The following is an 18374-nucleotide window of genomic DNA, read 5'->3' as shown; positions in this document are numbered from 1 at the left end:
AAACAGGTAATTAATTAAACGGTAAATAGCTAACTAAAAAAAGTTAAAAACCCAACTAAATAGCCAGAAAGAAAGCTAAAAAAGCTAGATAGCTAGCTAGAAACGAGGCCAAAGTTTACCCTAATGACTACCAAAAAAGTAAAAAGCTAGATAGATAGATTGCTAAATAGCTAAGAAGCTAAGATAATAGATAGCTAAAAAGCTCAAAGAAATAAAAAAAAATAAAAAATAAAAACCAGATAGCCAGCAAAAAAAAATGTAAATTTTTGCTCATTTGCTTTATAAAACCCATGAATTGGAATTTAGTTTGTTGTATTTCCTGTCAAACAAATCAATTGAAATATGATTAAAACATTTACACATAAATGTATTCTAATTATATTCTCTTAAAGGCTTAAAAGAAGTATCGAATTATTTTTGTCCACGAAGCCCATGAACTGCAACTTATTTATCAGAATTTCTAATTTAACAACTTATCATGTTCTTTGATGAAACTAGATAGATAGATAGATAGATAGATAGATACTTTATTCATCCCCGAAGGGAAATTCACTTTTCCAGCAGCATCCCTAAGCTGAGAACAATCGAAAATAACTGAGAACAATCGAAAATAACACGGGAGCTGCTGGAGTGGCTGCCATTCGTGACGGCGCCGGAGAAACGATTCAATTTGAATCATGTACAAACAAACAAACAATTGAATCATGTACAAGAAACGATTCAATCTGAATCATGTACAAACAAACAAACAATTGAATCATGTACAACAAACAAACAAAATATTTATGTTTCAATAAGTGGAGTGTTAATAAAATGGGGGGAAAATAATTTCTGATACTGATATAACCAGGTAAAACTAATTTTAAGTTACCTGTCCAAATGAATGTTAGAACCCTTAAACAAGAATGCAGGAAATTGGAAAGAAAATGGCGCGCTACCAAGCTTGAGGTTTTCCATTAAACCTGGTGTGACAGCTTGTTAAAGTATAAAGCGGCCCATGCCTCTGCAAAATCGGCCTACCTTTCGAAGGTGATTGCATCTCAAAAGAACAATCCCAAAGCCCTTTTTGACACTGTAGCATCGCTTACAAGGCAACAGACTATCGCAGATAGTTCGACGCACTCTGCTCATGACTTAATGGTCTTATTTACTAAGAAGATTCAATGCATACAGGAAGAAATTGCTAAAGAAATTATTAATACCACACATATTAAAGGGCTGAAATCTACAGATGCACGACAGAGTGGCTGTCCTGGGAAATTGTCCGGTTTTAGTGAACTGTCACTTGATGATCTCAAACAGGTGGTGAATGCGGCCAAACCAACAACTTGCCAGTTCAACCCGCTCCCAGGTTCACTTATTAAAAGTCTTTTTGGCGTCCTTGGACCTTCAGTTCTAAATATTATAAACATATCACTCTCCTCAGGTGTAGTTCCAGCAGCTTTTAAGTCCGCCGTTATTAAACCCACACTGAAACGACCCAACCTTGATCCAGAAATCTTAAGTAATTATAGACCTGTGTCAAACCTACCTTTTCTCTCTAAAGTACTTGAAAAAGTAGTGGCACAGCAGCTGAATGATTTCATATCCGAGAATAACCTTTTTGAATCCATGCAATCAGGATTCAGGGCTAACCACTCTACTGAGACAGCTCTGATCAAGGTAACAAATGATCTCCTACTGGCAATGGATTCTGGCGCTTCATCACTTTTGCTGCTGCTGGATCTTAGTGCTGCTTTTGACACAGTGCACCACAATTTTCTACTAGAACGGTTGGAAAAATGGATTGGTCTCTCAGGAACCGTCCTCTCGTGGTTCAGATCCTACCTCTCAGATAGGACGCACTGTGTTAAATATGGTGAAATGACATCTGAGCCCTTTAATGTTACCTGCGGTGTTCCGCAGGGTTCAGTGCTTGGCCCCCTTCTTTTCAGCATTTATATGCTTCCATTAGGTAATATTATTCGCAAGTACAATATCAGCTTCCACTGCTACGCAGATGACACTCAACTATATCTTCCGTTGGAGGAATCTCCCACACTAAACTGGAAATTTGGAGGCCTACCTCATTGAGATAAAAGAGTGGATGTCACTCAATTTCTTGCGTCTTAACTCTGAAAAGACCGAAATGTTAGTCATTGGTCCATCTAAATGCCGTGACTTATTCTCAAAAACTGCTGTGAACATTGACAAATGTCACATCACACACAGTGACTCAGTTAAAAATTTAGTTGTCATATTTGACCCTGATCTATCCTTTGAAATGCATGTAGAATAGAATAGAATAGAATATACCTTTATTGTCATTGTTACAAAATGGGTTAACATATTGTGACAACGAAATTGGGCATGACACTCCAGTTTTATACATCACTGTGAGGTATGAGCCAAGAAGATGAAGGAACAGAGAAGATAAGGTTATAAAACAAGGGGGATAAGGCTATAGTTATAATTTACATGGTATTTACACAAGAAATGTCGGCATGTGGGATGTTACATACAGCGTTGTCGTGATACCGTTGGTATCGTAAGGGTTGTGCAATATTGCATTTGGTGCAAAGTCATCATAGTGCAAAAAAAAAATAGTCAGCATATGCATTGGTGCAAACATAGACATCATAGTGCAGAAAAAGGGAAATGGTCAGACATTGTGCAAGGTGAGCAGTAAACGTAGTGCAGTCGACATGTGCAAGAACATAGACATGAGTACCATTATATTCGTATGAGGTAGTGTTGGCACAAGTTTTCAGTTTTTTTGTGCGGTGTCTGTTTTAAGCAGTGAACAAACATAGTGCAGACAGCATGTACGTGAGTACCAATTTACATTCGTGAAAGAAAATGTAAAGAAAATTACTAGAACCGCTTTCTTCTATCTTCGTAACATTGCTAAAATCCGTTCAATACTGTCTCAGTCTGATGCGGAAATTATAATTCATGCATTTGTTACCTCCCGTCTCGATTACCGTAATGCACTACTCTCTGGTCTCCCGAAGTCTAGAATCAAGTCTCTTCAGCTGGTACAAAATGCCGCAGCGAGGCTTTTAACTAGGACAAAAAAGTACGATCACATAACACCGATTTTGGCTAACCTGCATTGGCTCCCAGTTAGCCATAGATGTGATTTCAAGGTTCTCTTAGTATTGTACAAAATCATACATGGACTTGCTCCCTCTTATCTTTCAGATCTGATTTGCCCCTATGTCCCGGTCCACAGCCTACGATCTGTGAGTGCCGGTCTTCTGGTGATCCCAAGAGCAAAGAAGTGTTCTGCTGGTTCGAGAGCGTTCTCCATCCGGGCACCGGTGCTGTGGAATGCTCTTCCCCCTGAGATCTGATCTGCAACCTCAGTGGAAATGTTTAAATCCAAGCTTAAAACTCAATTCTTCTCCATAGCACATGAATAACCTACTCTTCTCGTCGGCTGAAAAATAATCTGTGTAATATAGTGTAATAATCTGTGAAGCCCTTTGAGACTCTTCGTGATTTAGGGCTATACAAATAAAAATGACTTGACTTGACTTACAGCAGTATGTTATTACCAGGTTAATCAATGGTCATGTTCTTACAACAGTATGTTATTACCAGTTTAATTATTGGAAGTCGGGCTAAAAAGACCCAGTTAACCACTAAATAAATTATTTTAATAGAAAATGACAATGACCCAGCACTGGTGAGCTACTTTCGGAACAGGTGTTGTGCCCAAATCCGACTCCTGTGCAGATTCCTCCCCCCCTCGCGTGAACGCGCATTCTGCTGCGCTTCCAACAAAAGCGATCGTATTCTATATAAAACGCTTATTAAAACAATAAAGCGAGCTAATTATAACAATTGGGAGATCCTAGGATTTGGGCACAACACCGGTCCGCGGGCATATCGACTGTCCATAAGGGGCAACGTGGTACCACCACGTTGTAGACCAGTGGTCTCGAGGCCAAATTTGTGTACCCAAATGCGGACCCTTGGCCCTAAATAATTGCCCACCCTGAGTTATAAATTTCAATTTTTTGAAATTCAATGTTAGACATAAGAACCAAGATGAACTGGCAGCAAATTTCAATTATAAGGCAGCTCGCATTTGCGTGACTACGTGGCAGTTAAAAGCCAATCAAAATATTCTGAGTAAAATGTGTGTGTGTGATTGGCCCCAGTATTCCTTTGTCTGTTGTGATTGGTTACTCAAATAAAAAGTTCCGCCTCCGAAGTTGCATTTAAAGCTCGAGAGTGCCAACGCGTACTTTTCTCCTTGGCGCTAAACTTCGCAGAGGTTAGTCAAGCAATTTGGAACATCGTGATACGTTTTTCAGGAAAGTCCTCTTTTAGATTTTTATTCAAAACTAAAACATAAAAAAGGTTTTGATGTTTATATTCTCTTAAATTGTGTTGTATTATTTTTGCCATGTAGTGACAGATTTTGTGGCGATGAGAGACGTGAAGTTGTCAGGGATAGACGGGAAAGCCTCCCGAAGTCTTTTCTTTTTGATAAAACGGAGCTTGATGGTTTTCTTGGATAACTATGAAGTGAACAATTTAAAAAAAAAAAAAACCTCCGGTTGTGTAAGTGTGCTTGAAATCCTTAAAAAATGCACGAATTTTAATGTGTGTTTTTAAAGTTTGAAAAGTTCTTGAGTCTTATTTGAAGTGCTTGTAAATGCATGAAAATGATGTCATGTTTTTAGGTTAGGTGTTGGGCTACGGTTAAGAGCTAAAAATTGGGATTCAAATAAGTGCTTTATTTATTTTTATTTTTTATGGTTCCAAAATTGGTTTTGGGCTTGGGTTAGAATCTAATGGTTTAGGGTCCGTATTTGGGTACTGAAATAAGTTTATGGGGTTGGTCTAGTGTTAGAGTTAGGTGTAGAGTTAGGAACTTGGGTTTGTGGTCCATATTAGGGTTGCACACTGAGTATAAGATTCTGAGTGTAAGATTCTTGTTAGGACAATACAATAAGTAAATCCTGGGTTACGGTTTGAAATGGGGTTAGAGCTAGAATTAGCTTTGGGGATGGGGTTTTAAACTGATTTTAGGGTTCAGTATTAAGTTTTGGGGCTAAAATTCAGATTTGAAACCAAGGTTTAGGCCCCCGTACTTTTGATAGATCCTGGATTTCTTCTTTGAATGCTACTGGAAAAATTATGTTTGAAAGTATTTGAATTTGACAAGGAAAAAGGTGTACGAACCCTAAAGAATGTTCAAAGTGAATTTTTGCCCGTAGCATCCATTCTTTTACAAATTGTCAACTAGGTTTTTGTGGGTAACCGGGCATCAGTGTGATTGCAATGGTTACTCTTCTAAAACGTTACATATACCATTGTTAAAAAGTATCTTTTGTAAAAGTGTTGTCCTTCCCTTTTTACCTGTTTACTGGGGTGTCAAACATGCTGGCCACAGGCCAAATCAGGCCCACCCAGGGTTTTGATCAGATCCGCGAGACAACACAGAGAGAAGCGCAAGAGAAAGGCGAGCTTCAGTTTAAAATACTGTATGTTCACTTGATGTCATCAAAGCTTCCTCTTTTTTCCTCTTTATCTCACTTTTTCTTCCTGTCTTTTCTGTTTCTTCCCTCTCCCTCACTTGTTTCTTTCTCTTTACAAGTCTCTCTTGCACCGTCTTAGACATGCTCTCTCTACCTCTCTGTATTCCGGTCTTTTTCTTTTTTTTTTTCTCACCATTCTTTTGCTCCAAATTTTTTCTTGTTGTCTTTTTTTCTTTCTCTAGCTGTCTCATTCTCTCAATCTTTTTCTCTCTTTCTGTCCTTCTCTTTTCTTTTTACCTTTTCATCTTTTTTCTCTTCTGTTTCTCTCGCTCACTTTTTTCTGTCTTGCTCTGTCTTTTTCTCTATCTATATCTTTGTTTTTAATCTACTAGACTTAAATGAGTTTGACACCCCTGCCCTATTTAGGTGTGCCGCGCCAACTCTAAAAACTCACTCAACGCATCTAACTGAGCAGTACAGCTTGTAAATTAAAAACCAAATTTTTCCTATCTTTAGCTGCTGCCTGACGGTCACAATGCTGCTGCAGTCGCTGGCATCACTTTACCTGTTGGCCGCTGCCACTTTAGCCGTCCCCGCTCAGGAGAAACGTGTCCATCACCATGCCGACCTGAGTGATCACGCCCACAACGATGCAAACGACTTTCAGTACGACCACGAGGCCTTCCTGGGCAAAGAGGAAGCAAAAACCTTTGACCAGCTAACTCCAGACGAGAGTAAAGAGAAATTGGCGTAGGTTCAGCTGTCTATCAGAAATTTGGACTTCTGTTTGGGTGTTTTATGTTGCTGAAGCAAACTTGGAATACACTGAATTGATGCCCCAGAATCACGGCAAGCCTTTTTTAAACTGAGGGCTACTTTGGTTCGTAATTGGCGCAAAGGGTAGCCAGTTTGATATCAATTTCTAAAATGGCAACTTTACTAGATAGCTAGCTAAAAAGGTACTGTCTGCTGCAGAAAACAATGCATGATGAAAATTTGCCAAGTATCATAAAATGACCACTTGTCCTTCATAAACAGCAAGATCGTGGACCGCATTGACACTGACAAGGATGGCTTCATCAACCACTCAGAGCTTCATTACTGGATTAAACATCGGCAGAGGCGCTACATAGAGGAAAATGTCAACAAACACTGGCGTGATTATGACAAGAACCAAGACGACAAAATAGCCTGGGGGGAGTACAAAAACACCACCTACGGATTCTATCTTGGTAAGTACTTCATCTCATCGATGAGCCTGAAGGTCCGTCTTGACGTCAGCCTTCTCAGCCGAGGAGTTTGATGACGTGGAGGACAAGGATACCTACAAGTCCATGCTGGCCCGGGACGAGAGACGCTTTAAGATGGCCGATCGGGACGGCGACGGCATCGCCACACGCGAGGAGTTCACCGCCTTCCTTCACCCAGAGGAGTTTGATTACATGAAAAACTTGGTTGTGCAGGTATATTGAATTGGGATTGATGATAGCATTGTGAAACATTGTATACAACATGATTCGACATGGAACTCCAGGGTAAACATGTAACAGGGTTCGTACCAGTGTTTGAAGTCCTTGAAAATGCTTGAATTTTAATGTTGTTTTAAAGCTTTGAAAAATGCTTCAATCGCATAAAGGTGCTTGTGAATTGTTGCCATATTTCTTAGGTTAGGTGTTGGGGTAGTGTTTGGAGCTAGAGTTTGGGCTTCAAATGAGGGATTTAAATTTTTTTTTATGGTTCCAAAATGAGATTTAGGGTTAAGGTTTAGGATCCTTATAAGGGTGTTAAACTAAAACTACAGTTCTGAAATGGGGTTGGGGCCGGGTCAACAGTTCGAGTTTAGGTGTAGGCCTAAGGTCATGAACTAAGGTTTGACAGGCCATATTGGGGTTCTAAACCTAATGTAGAGTTCCAAAACCGGTTTAGAGCTAGGGTCACAGTTTGAAATGGGGCTAGGGGCTAGGATATGGGCTACTTGTTAGGGTTTTAAATCAATTATCAATTTTACAGTGCGAAACAATTTTAGGGCTAGAGTTAGGGTTTGCAACTAAGGTTTAAGCTCCCGTAAATTTGATAACAGAAGTTTTTTTTTCTTAAAATAGAGCTGGGAAAATTGGCTTTGAAAGCCTTTAAGTGCTTGAATTTGGCCATGAAAAAGGTGTACGAACCCTGAATAAAGAACAAAAATCATTCAATGCCAGACATTTTTCTCAAATGGGAAGTCTGGGTGCCAACCAATTTTTGCCGTTTTGACTTCTTTTTGAAAACTTAAATCAGTGAAGTTCCAACAGAAAATTTACTTCTGTAGCCTCATCGCTCATTTAAAAAAAAAAAAGGGAACTACAGAGTAGTGTTTCTAGCTTTTTAAAATTGATTAGAAAACAGTTAAACATTGCCAAAATATCCTGTTGACCTGTTTACGAGAGAATTTCTGAGAAAAACTGCTTTTTGCGAAAGGATGCGTTTCAAGCAGAACGTTCACTTCTGTGCTTTGTTTTGCATTTTTGATACCCCTAATATCTAAACAATGCTTTCAATAAAAACAAGGCATCTTTCCCTGCAAAATTACATTTTATTGCAAGAACACTGAACGTATGCATGAACTTTGCAAGAACTTAACAGCGCCCGATGTTTCCAGTGATGTGATCACACAATTTTGCTGACTCGGGCTCACTCACTTTCTCCATCGAGGAAGCCACACGAGGAAGTGGGGGCTCCTCGATGTAATGACAAAAATCGGATCAAAGTTATTCCTGCCATCTAGTGGTGATTTATCATACCCAGAGGCTTGATACCTTTCTATCAGCAGAGCCAAAGCCTTTAGAATAGTTTTTTAAAATGAGAAAAACATTTTTACATTTTAGCACTTAGGATTTCAGAAGCATTGTTCCTATTTATAAGTTTATGGCCGTGAATAAGTTCAAAAGAAATATAAGATCAAAGACTATAAGGATAATTGGACAAAATGATTACAAAATAGTGCTTTGGGAATGGCCTAAATTGTGACAACATATTTTTGCAGTTTTGCGTGCTCCTTCAGGGTGGTGATGGCTGTGGGCAAGAAACTCTGAGCCTGTTGATCTTTGTTTCAAGGGACATGTAGTGCTTACCAGAGGGCAACAGGTTAAAAAGGTGGTGGCTGGGATGAGAAGTGTCTGATAACAATCAATGAATAGCCCCTTTAAAAATGATCGCATTGTTTGAATAGCAATATATATTTGACAGTTTCTGGAGGGGTATTTTCCCAGTGTTTTTTCTTGTTAGGACAATACAGTGTGTAAATCCTGAGACCCAGAATTCCACTTCCCATAAAGAAAAGCACAAGGGAGTGAAGGGAAAATTCCTCAAAGTGTAAAGTACCTTTCTCGTCATACTTAAAGAATGACATAGATAGATAGATACTTTATTCATCCCCGTAGGGAAATTCACACTTCCGGCAGTCTACCCCCGTTGTGTATTAACAGATGAACATGATGCCCTGGCTTTGTAATATCTTTTTCCTCTTCTCATGGGTGTAAGCAACGCAGAGATGCCATCTTGGTCTTCACCAAACAAACACTGGAGAATACCCTTGATCAAGCTGATGTCATTTGAGCTGCAAAAAAGCGATGGATGGAGGGCTGGGCGGGCACACCCCTGCTCTGGTTGGGCTCTTGTGGCTCACCCTTGGTGCACGTCCGATCCCACTTTAAACTTAATTTTCACAAGAAAATGCATGTCTTTGTTGGAGTGAGGAGAATGATGTAAAATTTCCTCGAAACTAAAATACTGTATATATTGTGATATCAACAATGTGGTCATTTATTGATGGATCAACAAATGACTGTTATAATGGTGTAAGTTATAATCATTTGTGTATATCAATGAATGCAGAAACGCCTAAAGTTATTTGGGGAACGGGTCTCTTATGAGCCTTTGGCTTCAGCCTGTCATCCCTTAATTCTTTTCAGGTCAAGTCAAATTTGTTCATTTTGTCATTTGATGTTGGTTGCAACATGACTAAAAAAAGAAAAATACAAATCCAAATTTTTCTTCCGTTTAGGAAACTATTGAGGACATTGATAAGGATGGCGATGGCAAAATTAGCTTATCAGAATACATTGGTAAGTCTATTTTCCCCCCTTCTCATCTGAGAGAAATTGAAGTGTGTGTGTGTACTGTGATTCCTCATAGGTGACATGTACACACCAGAAGAGGGGGAAAATGAGCCTGAATGGGTCCAGACTGAAAAGAAACATTTCACTGAGGCGAGGGATGCCAACAAGGTAAGGACTGTTGTAATTTTACTCATGATTGCCACCTCACCACAAATTGCAACTGCATCCTCTGCCAAGCTAGTGCATTGAGCCAATTTTATTACATTTTTCATGATATAGTCGTACAGCTTTATACGAGCACCCCTTAAACACGGGAATTTCGGTTTTATTTACAACATAAACATTGCTCACTATACAAAGAAAATCCAGTTTGCGTGCAGTCCCAGGGGCTACCACTGGAGACCGCTAGCTGCTCAGGCTGCTTACCGCCAGCATCCTTATCCGGTTTGCATGCAAACTACTACTGGCAAAAACATTGTGCTTTTAAATATTTTTGCTCGTACGTTGAATTAAAGATACAATGACGTTAAGTGTACAGTTAGTATTTACGTATCATCAGTCCCTAGACCCATACATGTTAACCTTTGGCAATTGCTCCCCTTATTCATTTTTGTAAATCATTCTTATTAAGCGATAACAAACCTTACAAACAATATGCAGAACCTATTTACACACAGCAAGAAAACATGGACTAAAGCAGCAATATTAACAATCTGCAATGACGCTGTTGTCTGCCACCAGTGACCGAGTCTATCGGCATTAGAGCTGGAATGGGCAGGACGAGATAGTCTTATTAATGTTTTCCCTTATAAAAATTGTTATGAGTCATACACAAAAAACGTATATACTAGGGGAGCACCTATTATTTGGCAGGTATGCGATCTCCATTACTCCTCCTTGCACCTGCCCCTCCCTCCTCCACACCTCACACACATTCGTAACAGCGCTCATAACAAACTCTTATTTCATCTCGAGACTTTGTACAGGTGCCTTAAATGCTTCAATTTAAATGTTGTTTTCAAGAATTCAAAAGTTCTTGAATATTAAGTGAAGTGCTTGTAATTGAAATTGCTGCCATGTTTCTCAACAAGTCTGCATGAGAATGACGCCAACACTGCTCTCTGGTGGCTTTGCCTATTTATTTTTACTTCCCTTGTGATTAACGACAACTATTATTAGTTTGTAGGGTATTTTCCTATGAAGCACTAACCCCCCCTATGGGTGGTACCCAAGGGGACGGGTGCATTCTACACCTAAACAGGGTACTATGAAATGTGTTTAAGTGCAAGGATTATGTATAAATCATGGACATTTATTATGGGCCATGCAAAACATGGAGTGCTTGTTGTGAATCGTAATGGGAAGAACTTCCTGCAAACGGAAATATGAGTGGCTTATTGCCGTCATTTTACTCAACCCATAAATTGGTAGAGATTTGTCTTAAAAATCTGTACATGCGTATAGTTGGAATCCACACGTATATTTTCCATTCATTCAAAATGTATAACTTGATAAATGCACACGCGAAAATAAAATGTAATGTAAATCAGAACATTTTTTTTGGGGGGGGGGTCTACAAAAAAACGATTCACACTGGACATCTGTTAACGGTACTGGAGAAATTGAAAAATTGGCTTTGAAGGTCCCTAAAAAGTGCTTGAATTTGGCCTGAAAAAAAAAAGGCAGAACCTTGGATTTTGTTGATATCACATCTCATTACTGTATTTTTATGTGTATTTTCCGGAATACATTTCGCAAGTTTCTATTTTCATACTTTGGTTGGGGCTGCAATTTATACTCTGGTGTGACTTATAAATCTGGAGAGACTTATGGTCCAGAAAATAGTGTTTGGGTTTTTAGTGATAAGATAAATGTTTTATGCGGATCAATTTGTTTTTACTTATTTCATATCGGGAAAATTTGCTCTTAGGAGAGCCAGTTTTTAATGTGCATGTGTCATTTCTACACATTTTTAAAAAAAATGGTTATTGGTATTGTGTGGTCTATAAAGTCAAGACTGCCAAGAAACATAGGGTTGGTGCCAATTTCAAGCACTTAACCCAAAATTCAATTATTTTCCTGGCCTTGAAAATACAACATTAGAAATTTAAGCATTACGAACCCTGCGCCTACCCCTAATGGAAACTGGATAAGTGCCTGTTGTACTCACAAGCTGTGTGTCTGAAAGGACGGTTTCATGGACTTCAGTGAGGTGTCTCAGTGGATTTTGCCTGGAGAAATCGACCACGCTGACAATGAGGCCAAACACTTGATCCATGAGACCGACACCAACAAGGTAAAACTTAAAAGAAATATGTACACAGTGACACCCCAATGTAACCTTTCATCTAGACTGGCATCCTTAATAATAGTAACCTAATCCAGTTTTAATTAACACTAACAGTCTTCTGTCTTAATTTCTCTTCCGTTACATGATGCATCTTCTTCACCTCCTTCGGTTTCATCCACAACAATTGTGGCCCTCAAATCGACAGGATGAGAAAATAACCAAGCAGGAAATCCTGGCCAACTGGAACATGTTTGTGGGCAGCCAGGCCACCAATTACGGAGAAGATTTAACTAAGAGTCACGACGAGCTTTGAGATGTTTCTAAAGCAACTTGTCCGGGTTTTTTCATGAGGTTTGCTTACGCGTGACGTTTGCGCCACGGCCAGCCCAGTTACGATAAGCCTCACATTGCAGAAAGAGCCACATGCAGACACATACTGTGTATGTGGTTACAGGTGATTTTTATTTTTTCCCCTATATGCACTTGCATCACTGAAGTTACCGCAGAAGAGCCCAAGTCTAAAAGTACAGGGTGTTCTAAATCCTTGGAGAAATTTTGACATTGGATATTATTTTCACAGCCATAGGGAGCATTGTGTTAAAAGGCGCATTTTCTGTAGCTAGTTCTATTTCTGTATATACCACATACACAGGGCGCAATGGACAATAGGGCGTGGGTGCCTTCTGCTGCTGCTTTACAACAACACAGAGAAGCATAAAAATGTGCATATTTAAAAATACAGTGGGAGCAAAACTGAGTTTGGTTGTTGTTTATTTAAGTATTAATTACAAAGTACAAGACACCGATAAAACTTGTCGGGGTTCCTTTTCCAGCTTCCTTCTCTTTCCAACCGAACGATTCATTATTATTCAATTCTTCCGCATGGTGTAGAAATCAACTTGCCATCGAGGGCAAGCGAGGTTTTGGATTTAATTCACATTTGGCAGGGGGTTGGATGGTCATCTCTGTTCAGCCTCTGGTAGACAAATAGCTTTCTAATAATCAGCAGCATTGGCATCCATGAGTTCTTCCACAAACATGGACTCATTGCGTGTGACATCACGTATCCTCTTCTGGGCATGCGGGACATTAATGCCATTCAAACAGGGGATGCTTTCGTCACAGGAGATCGCATACGAGTTGAATTTAGTTGGAAATATGAACGATCTCACACTAACATTGGAGTTCACCCAAAAATAGAATTGATCATTAGGCTCTGCAGTGTGGACCTAACCTTATAACCACAGCCACACTTCACCCTTTACCCTGTACTCAGCTAGGGCCGCCGCTATACACGAGACACAGAATGCACTGCACAATAGGACATATGGCACAATTTGAAGAAAATTTGACTTTTATGTGTGCCTTATGGTCTTGAAATTATTAACACACTATATTAAATTTTTATTACCGATTCTGTATATCAGTGTTTCTATAGTGCAGTAGCTGGCACATTCACCTAACACGCGAAAGGTCACCAGTACTAGACTGGATGGGAACATATGTAGGCCTGGAGAGGGATGGGCGCTACCAGGTTGTATTGCCAAAGACACACACCAGGTAATGGTGCCTCTACGACCCTAGTGGTTAAGGGATCCACCCAACCATTATCATATTATATATCCCATTGTATTTTAACCGCAAGAGGTTGCTCTAGGCCTGTGTTGATCATTACAACCTTGCCCTGTAAATTTAAATTGCCTTTCAAGATGACGTATGTTTAAAGGGATAGATTTTATTGAATATATTTCCCCCCAAAATGTTTTTTCCCCAATTGTGTAGTCTGGGTCCAGTGCGACTTATACTTAAGAAACACTTATGTTTAAGAAATAGGCAGTATTTAAAACGCAGCTGATGAAATCAAAAAGCTTATCTCAAATTTTAAATCTAATACTTAATGAATGTGAGCACCATTGGTTACATAAGAACCCGCTAGTCAAATTCTTGATAATTCCATCCAGCCATTGCATCGTAAATGGTTTTGGATTTGTGAAAGCATTAGTCTACGTGGCCCCTATTCCAAAGCACATGGATGAGCTTTAGGCACGGATCACAGGCTGTAGCAGCCATTGACAATGCAATTCTGGGATGCATTTGGCAAACGTCTGACTATCTGGGTGGTGTGTCATGATCAATGATGCTCACATTAACCATTTCATGTAAAAATTGAGATTAAAAGCTTTCTGAATTTACCATATGTGTTTTTATGTCCTTAATAGTCAAGATATTCAATGACGAAATATGACTAAGAGTTTTGGAACACCCTACCATGTATTTCACCGAGAAAGTGGTCCATGATCTGTGGTTATTGTCAAAAAAGCACTGATAAGCAAGTGAAAAAAAGTGAGTTTCATAAAAAAGGGGACTCATATCCTGAATAACATCAGGGACCATCTGATATTCATACACTTCATCGTGTAGGTCTGTAAGAGTATCTGTGCTTGAAATACTCAGTTACCTGCCTATACTTGGTATTTTTATTATTCTGTAACATTTCAAACCAAAGATTTTGAAAATTGTTTTTGACTTGGTCTCAACGTGGCTGTTGAGTGTACGGAAAACAAAGTTTGTCACAAAATAACTGTTTTTACTGATTTGAAAAATAAAGTTTTTTTTTTAATATTGTTCTTATTTCTCTTGCTGTAACTAAAACAGAATAATTTAAAACACATAATTGACTTTCCTTGCAATTGCACCTTTAATCTTGAAAATTGAGCACACAAACTTGTAATTTTATGACTTTGCTAAAGGATTTCCATCCTTGGGACTTACTCTTTGTTTACCCGCTACTCTTTTACTGTTTTTATTTTCCCGTCTTTAATATTTTGTAAACACTTCAGGACGGACTCCTGACGCTCTCTGAGCTTCTGGATAGATTCGACGCAATTAAGATCAGCACCATCACAGACTACGGAGCCATGGATGACCATGATGAACTTTGAATACTGTTCCAGAAATGATTCGTAATGGTATTGTGTGTTTTATGCACTAGTCTCAAATACATGTATCAAATTGTTTCCAAGCTAACTTTTTTTTTAACTGAATGATGAGCAGAGGAGGTAGTAGTCTCATGAAAAGTATATGATTCATATTGTGGAATACAATGACGGTAGAAAGTGGCCTTTTTTATACAACAGTATACAAAAACAAATTGCTTACATGCCATGGCATAGGAAGGTGTGGGCTGCTATTTTTCATAACTTATTTCTCACACAATTCAATAGAGTTAGGTCACCCACTGTACAACACAAACAAAAAAAAATGAATACAATTGACATTTTCATTACAAACGAACCAACAACAAAATGATAATAAAAGAAATAAAATTAAAAGGCGAGTTGTTTGGACATTAAGTAAAATTGTATAATGGGGGGGAGGGATTTTGTAAGGTTTATTGTTCTATATTTATCAATTATCCATTATTCGTTATCGGTCAAATCATAATACGCTACAAAGCCAAGGGGCCGAGTCAAGGTCCTAGCCGCAGAGCCATGCAGCGATCAGTGCAAATGCACCGTCCCCGGAGGTACTGCAATACCGGCCCGATGCATGGAGTGGACAGAGCAAGCTCCTATTCCATCTCCAGATTGCAAAAATCAAGCTTTATTTTTTTTTTTAATAAAGCGCAAATTCAGATCCACAGTTACAGAGCAAGCTCTTGCCGTAACAGTGGGAATTCTATATCTGGCGTCATTTGTTGCCAAATCGGACTCAATCTTCTCAAATTAATTTGATTTCAGTTGAAGTCTTGCAGTGATTATTTCTGTAATGTACATTTGCTTTAATTTGTCTCTCCATTGATTTATGTCAGGGTGTTGTGGTTTCAACCAGGCAACTGATCATTTTCTTTGCTACCAAAAGAATTACCCTTAGTACATAGTTGTTTTGACCGGTCAATGATTCTTCTAGCAAAATTTCTAATACATAAGTCACGGTTCAACCTCAACTCCCAACCAATAATTATTTTTTTCTATCTGATAAACTTCCAGAATTTATTTTCTTTGAGCAATCCCAGAAAATATGCGTGAAGTCCCCCACCCTCCCACAGTTCTGGCAACATAAATTGGATGTATTCTTATATTTTGAAGTGATAAAGGGTGTATAGAAGAAACATAATTTTACTTTCCATTCAAACTCCCTCCATGTCGGACTATTTTGTGTCCCTCTTTCAAAGTTTTCTCCCAATCACATTAGCTTTCATTTCCCATGCTTCCTCCATCACATGATTACTCAGGAGGTAAATTACTCATCTTGGGATCAAGTGGTTCAAGAGGTTGCAGGTTCGATTCCCAGCTTCCCCATGTTATATGTTGAAGTGTTCATGGGCAAGACACTGGCGCTAGTAATACACTGGGGTGCCAAGGGTGTGACAGCCTGCATAAGTTTGGGAACCATTGTTTAGAAAATCTGGATTAATTTGGTGTTAAAGTAAATGCATTTATATAGTGCTTTTTCAAGTCAATGAAAACCTCCCAAAGCGCTTTACAATGTGCACTTAGCTATTCACACTCGAATACTGATAGCAGCAACTACCTTAGGGGTTCAGTGTCTTGCCCAAGGACATGGAGGAGCCAGAATCGAACCTGCAACATCTTGATCCCTAGACGTGCGCTTTACCACTTGAGCTACTGCAGCCCCCAATGTGTTGCACTTTATATACGAAGAAAATCACAAAAGACTATGTTCTGCTCCTAGTTCCTTAATCTTGTCCTCCAATTCTTTTTGGTTATTTATTCGGGCCCGTTTCAATTGAGAAGATATTTCAAGTACTTTCCCCCTCATTACAGCTTTCCTTCCCTCCCATTATATTGACAGAGACACATCCCCAGTCATTAATTTGAAAATATTGCCTTATACACTGCTTTATTTCCTGTTCTACATTTTCATCTGATTCATCCTCCAATACTTAAAATGTGGTTCATTGTTCATAATTAATTTCAAAGCAATTGGAGCATCATCACTTATATATTTTCTGTACCGCAATCCGCCACAGTATGCATATGTTGTCTGAAATGTAAAAAAAACAAATCACCCCCTAAAACTAATATTCCGTTCGCACCATTGGTTATTACTTTAGCTAATAATTGAAAGAAATGTCCCTTTTTCTTCAATTGGGGCATAAACTTTCATTATTGATATTTCCATACTGGCCATTTACCTAACAAACATTATATAATCGATCCAGATTGTCCACTTTTTTTTCCACTTTTAATGCTTTTCCAATTGAAATTGCTACCCCCCTTCTCTTACCATATGAGGCTTAAAACACTGGTTTACCCATTCTCTTTTTACCTTCTTGAGTTCAATCTCTTTCAGATGTGTCTCTTATAATAAAGCTACCGAGCGTTGCAATTTTTTGAGTTCATTTAATATGTTCTTTCTCATATTGGGGTGCTTCAGTCCATTTACATTATATGAAACAAGATTCAGGATCGCTCATGTTTTTAACTGAGACGCACTGGTTTTCGAAGCACACAAATAGAGAAATAACACCTCCCAAAAAAAAACATAAAAACCTTAAAAAGAGCTTAGTTAGTTTTTGCTGCTAATTAGCACAAAGCGCACCCACTTGTGATACTTACTATGTTGTTACCTATGTTAATACTAGCTTTATAATTAGAAGTATAACCAAAAAAGATAAAAGAATGAGATAGAAAGTGAGAGAGGAAGAAAAAGTGAAAGATGGGATAGAGAAAAGACAAAGGGAGAAAGAAATAAAAACAAAGGTAGAAAGTAAGGTTAAGTTGACTCATTTAACCACAAACATTACAATTTGCCTATAGAATAACAATAACCTAGCACTGGTAAGATTTTTGAGAATAGGTCCCCGAGCAGCTCAGCTGTCCTCAGGGAGCACCAGGTTGTGGACCCCAAATAAAACATACGGGAAAAAAACACGTTACACATGTCAGACCTCTTACTATGTTTGCTCACGCAGGTTTACATGTCAAATCACAATGCACAAGTAGTGATGTCGTTGCTCTCAAAAAGTGTTTTCTAGTTTGGTATTGTAGTGAATTTAGGAGGTCATTTATTTGTTATCATCAATATTAAGAAAAATAATAAATTGACTGCTTGATTAAATATGGAAGTTTATTCTTATAACTTGTCTTACCTTTTAGGAGCATCACATACAGGTGTTTTTTTAGATCATTTTATCAGGAAAACGGATGAAAAATCTTTTATCCGAGAGATTGGCTAAGCCACAAATTAAAGTGTACTCTTTTTACCGTTTTTAAAAGTTCAGCATTCTTTAAACAAGTCACACATACTCTCTGATTTAAGGAATTTTATATACTAAGCATCTACAGAAGAAACTTTAATAGAAAGCAAAACAAAAATAAAGATAAGAAAAAGACAAAAAGTTGGGACATAGGCTGGTACCATTCTGATAGAAAAACAACGTGGATGACAATGTCTACTGTAAATAGAACTTAAGGCAACTGGGCGTTATTCAAATTCCCCTTTAATCACACCTATCAATACCTGTAACCATTGGATGAACTTTAATTT

At 38.5% G+C, this 18374-nt stretch overlaps 1 protein-coding gene and 1 pseudogene across 2 annotated transcripts; one reads left to right on the top strand and one right to left on the bottom strand.

Annotated features, from left to right (window-relative positions):
* Window positions 1–5389: 5389 nt before the first annotated feature.
* Window positions 5390–17945, top strand: rcn3 (reticulocalbin 3, EF-hand calcium binding domain). 2 transcript variants are annotated; one of them, XM_088338801.1, is made up of 8 exons: window positions 5390–5480; window positions 5991–6224; window positions 6513–6706; window positions 6765–6937; window positions 9517–9577; window positions 9648–9739; window positions 11760–11867; window positions 14702–17945. In XM_088338801.1, exons 2-8 carry the CDS (start codon window positions 6010–6012, stop codon window positions 14801–14803), a joined length of 945 nt encoding a protein of 314 aa, XP_088194927.1. In that variant the 5' UTR covers window positions 5390–5480; window positions 5991–6009; the 3' UTR covers window positions 14804–17945. The 2 variants fall into 2 exon arrangements, with proteins under 2 accessions (XP_088194927.1, XP_088194845.1); XM_088338719.1 differs by lacking the exon at window positions 14702–17945 and adding an exon at window positions 12067–14481 and having other exon boundaries at window positions 5394–5480.
* On the bottom strand, window positions 15366–15484 carry LOC148373233 (U2 spliceosomal RNA; annotated as a pseudogene).
* Window positions 17946–18374: the final 429 nt, after the last annotated feature.

Source organism: Urocampus carinirostris, chromosome 1 (genome assembly GCF_059441175.1).
Source record: "Urocampus carinirostris isolate Australia breed hairy pipefish chromosome 1, RoL_Ucar_1.0, whole genome shotgun sequence".
NCBI classification, from domain to species: domain Eukaryota; kingdom Metazoa; phylum Chordata; class Actinopteri; order Syngnathiformes; family Syngnathidae; genus Urocampus; species Urocampus carinirostris.
Note: the sequence above shows the minus strand (reverse complement) of the source record. Positions and strands in the feature narration are given on the sequence as shown.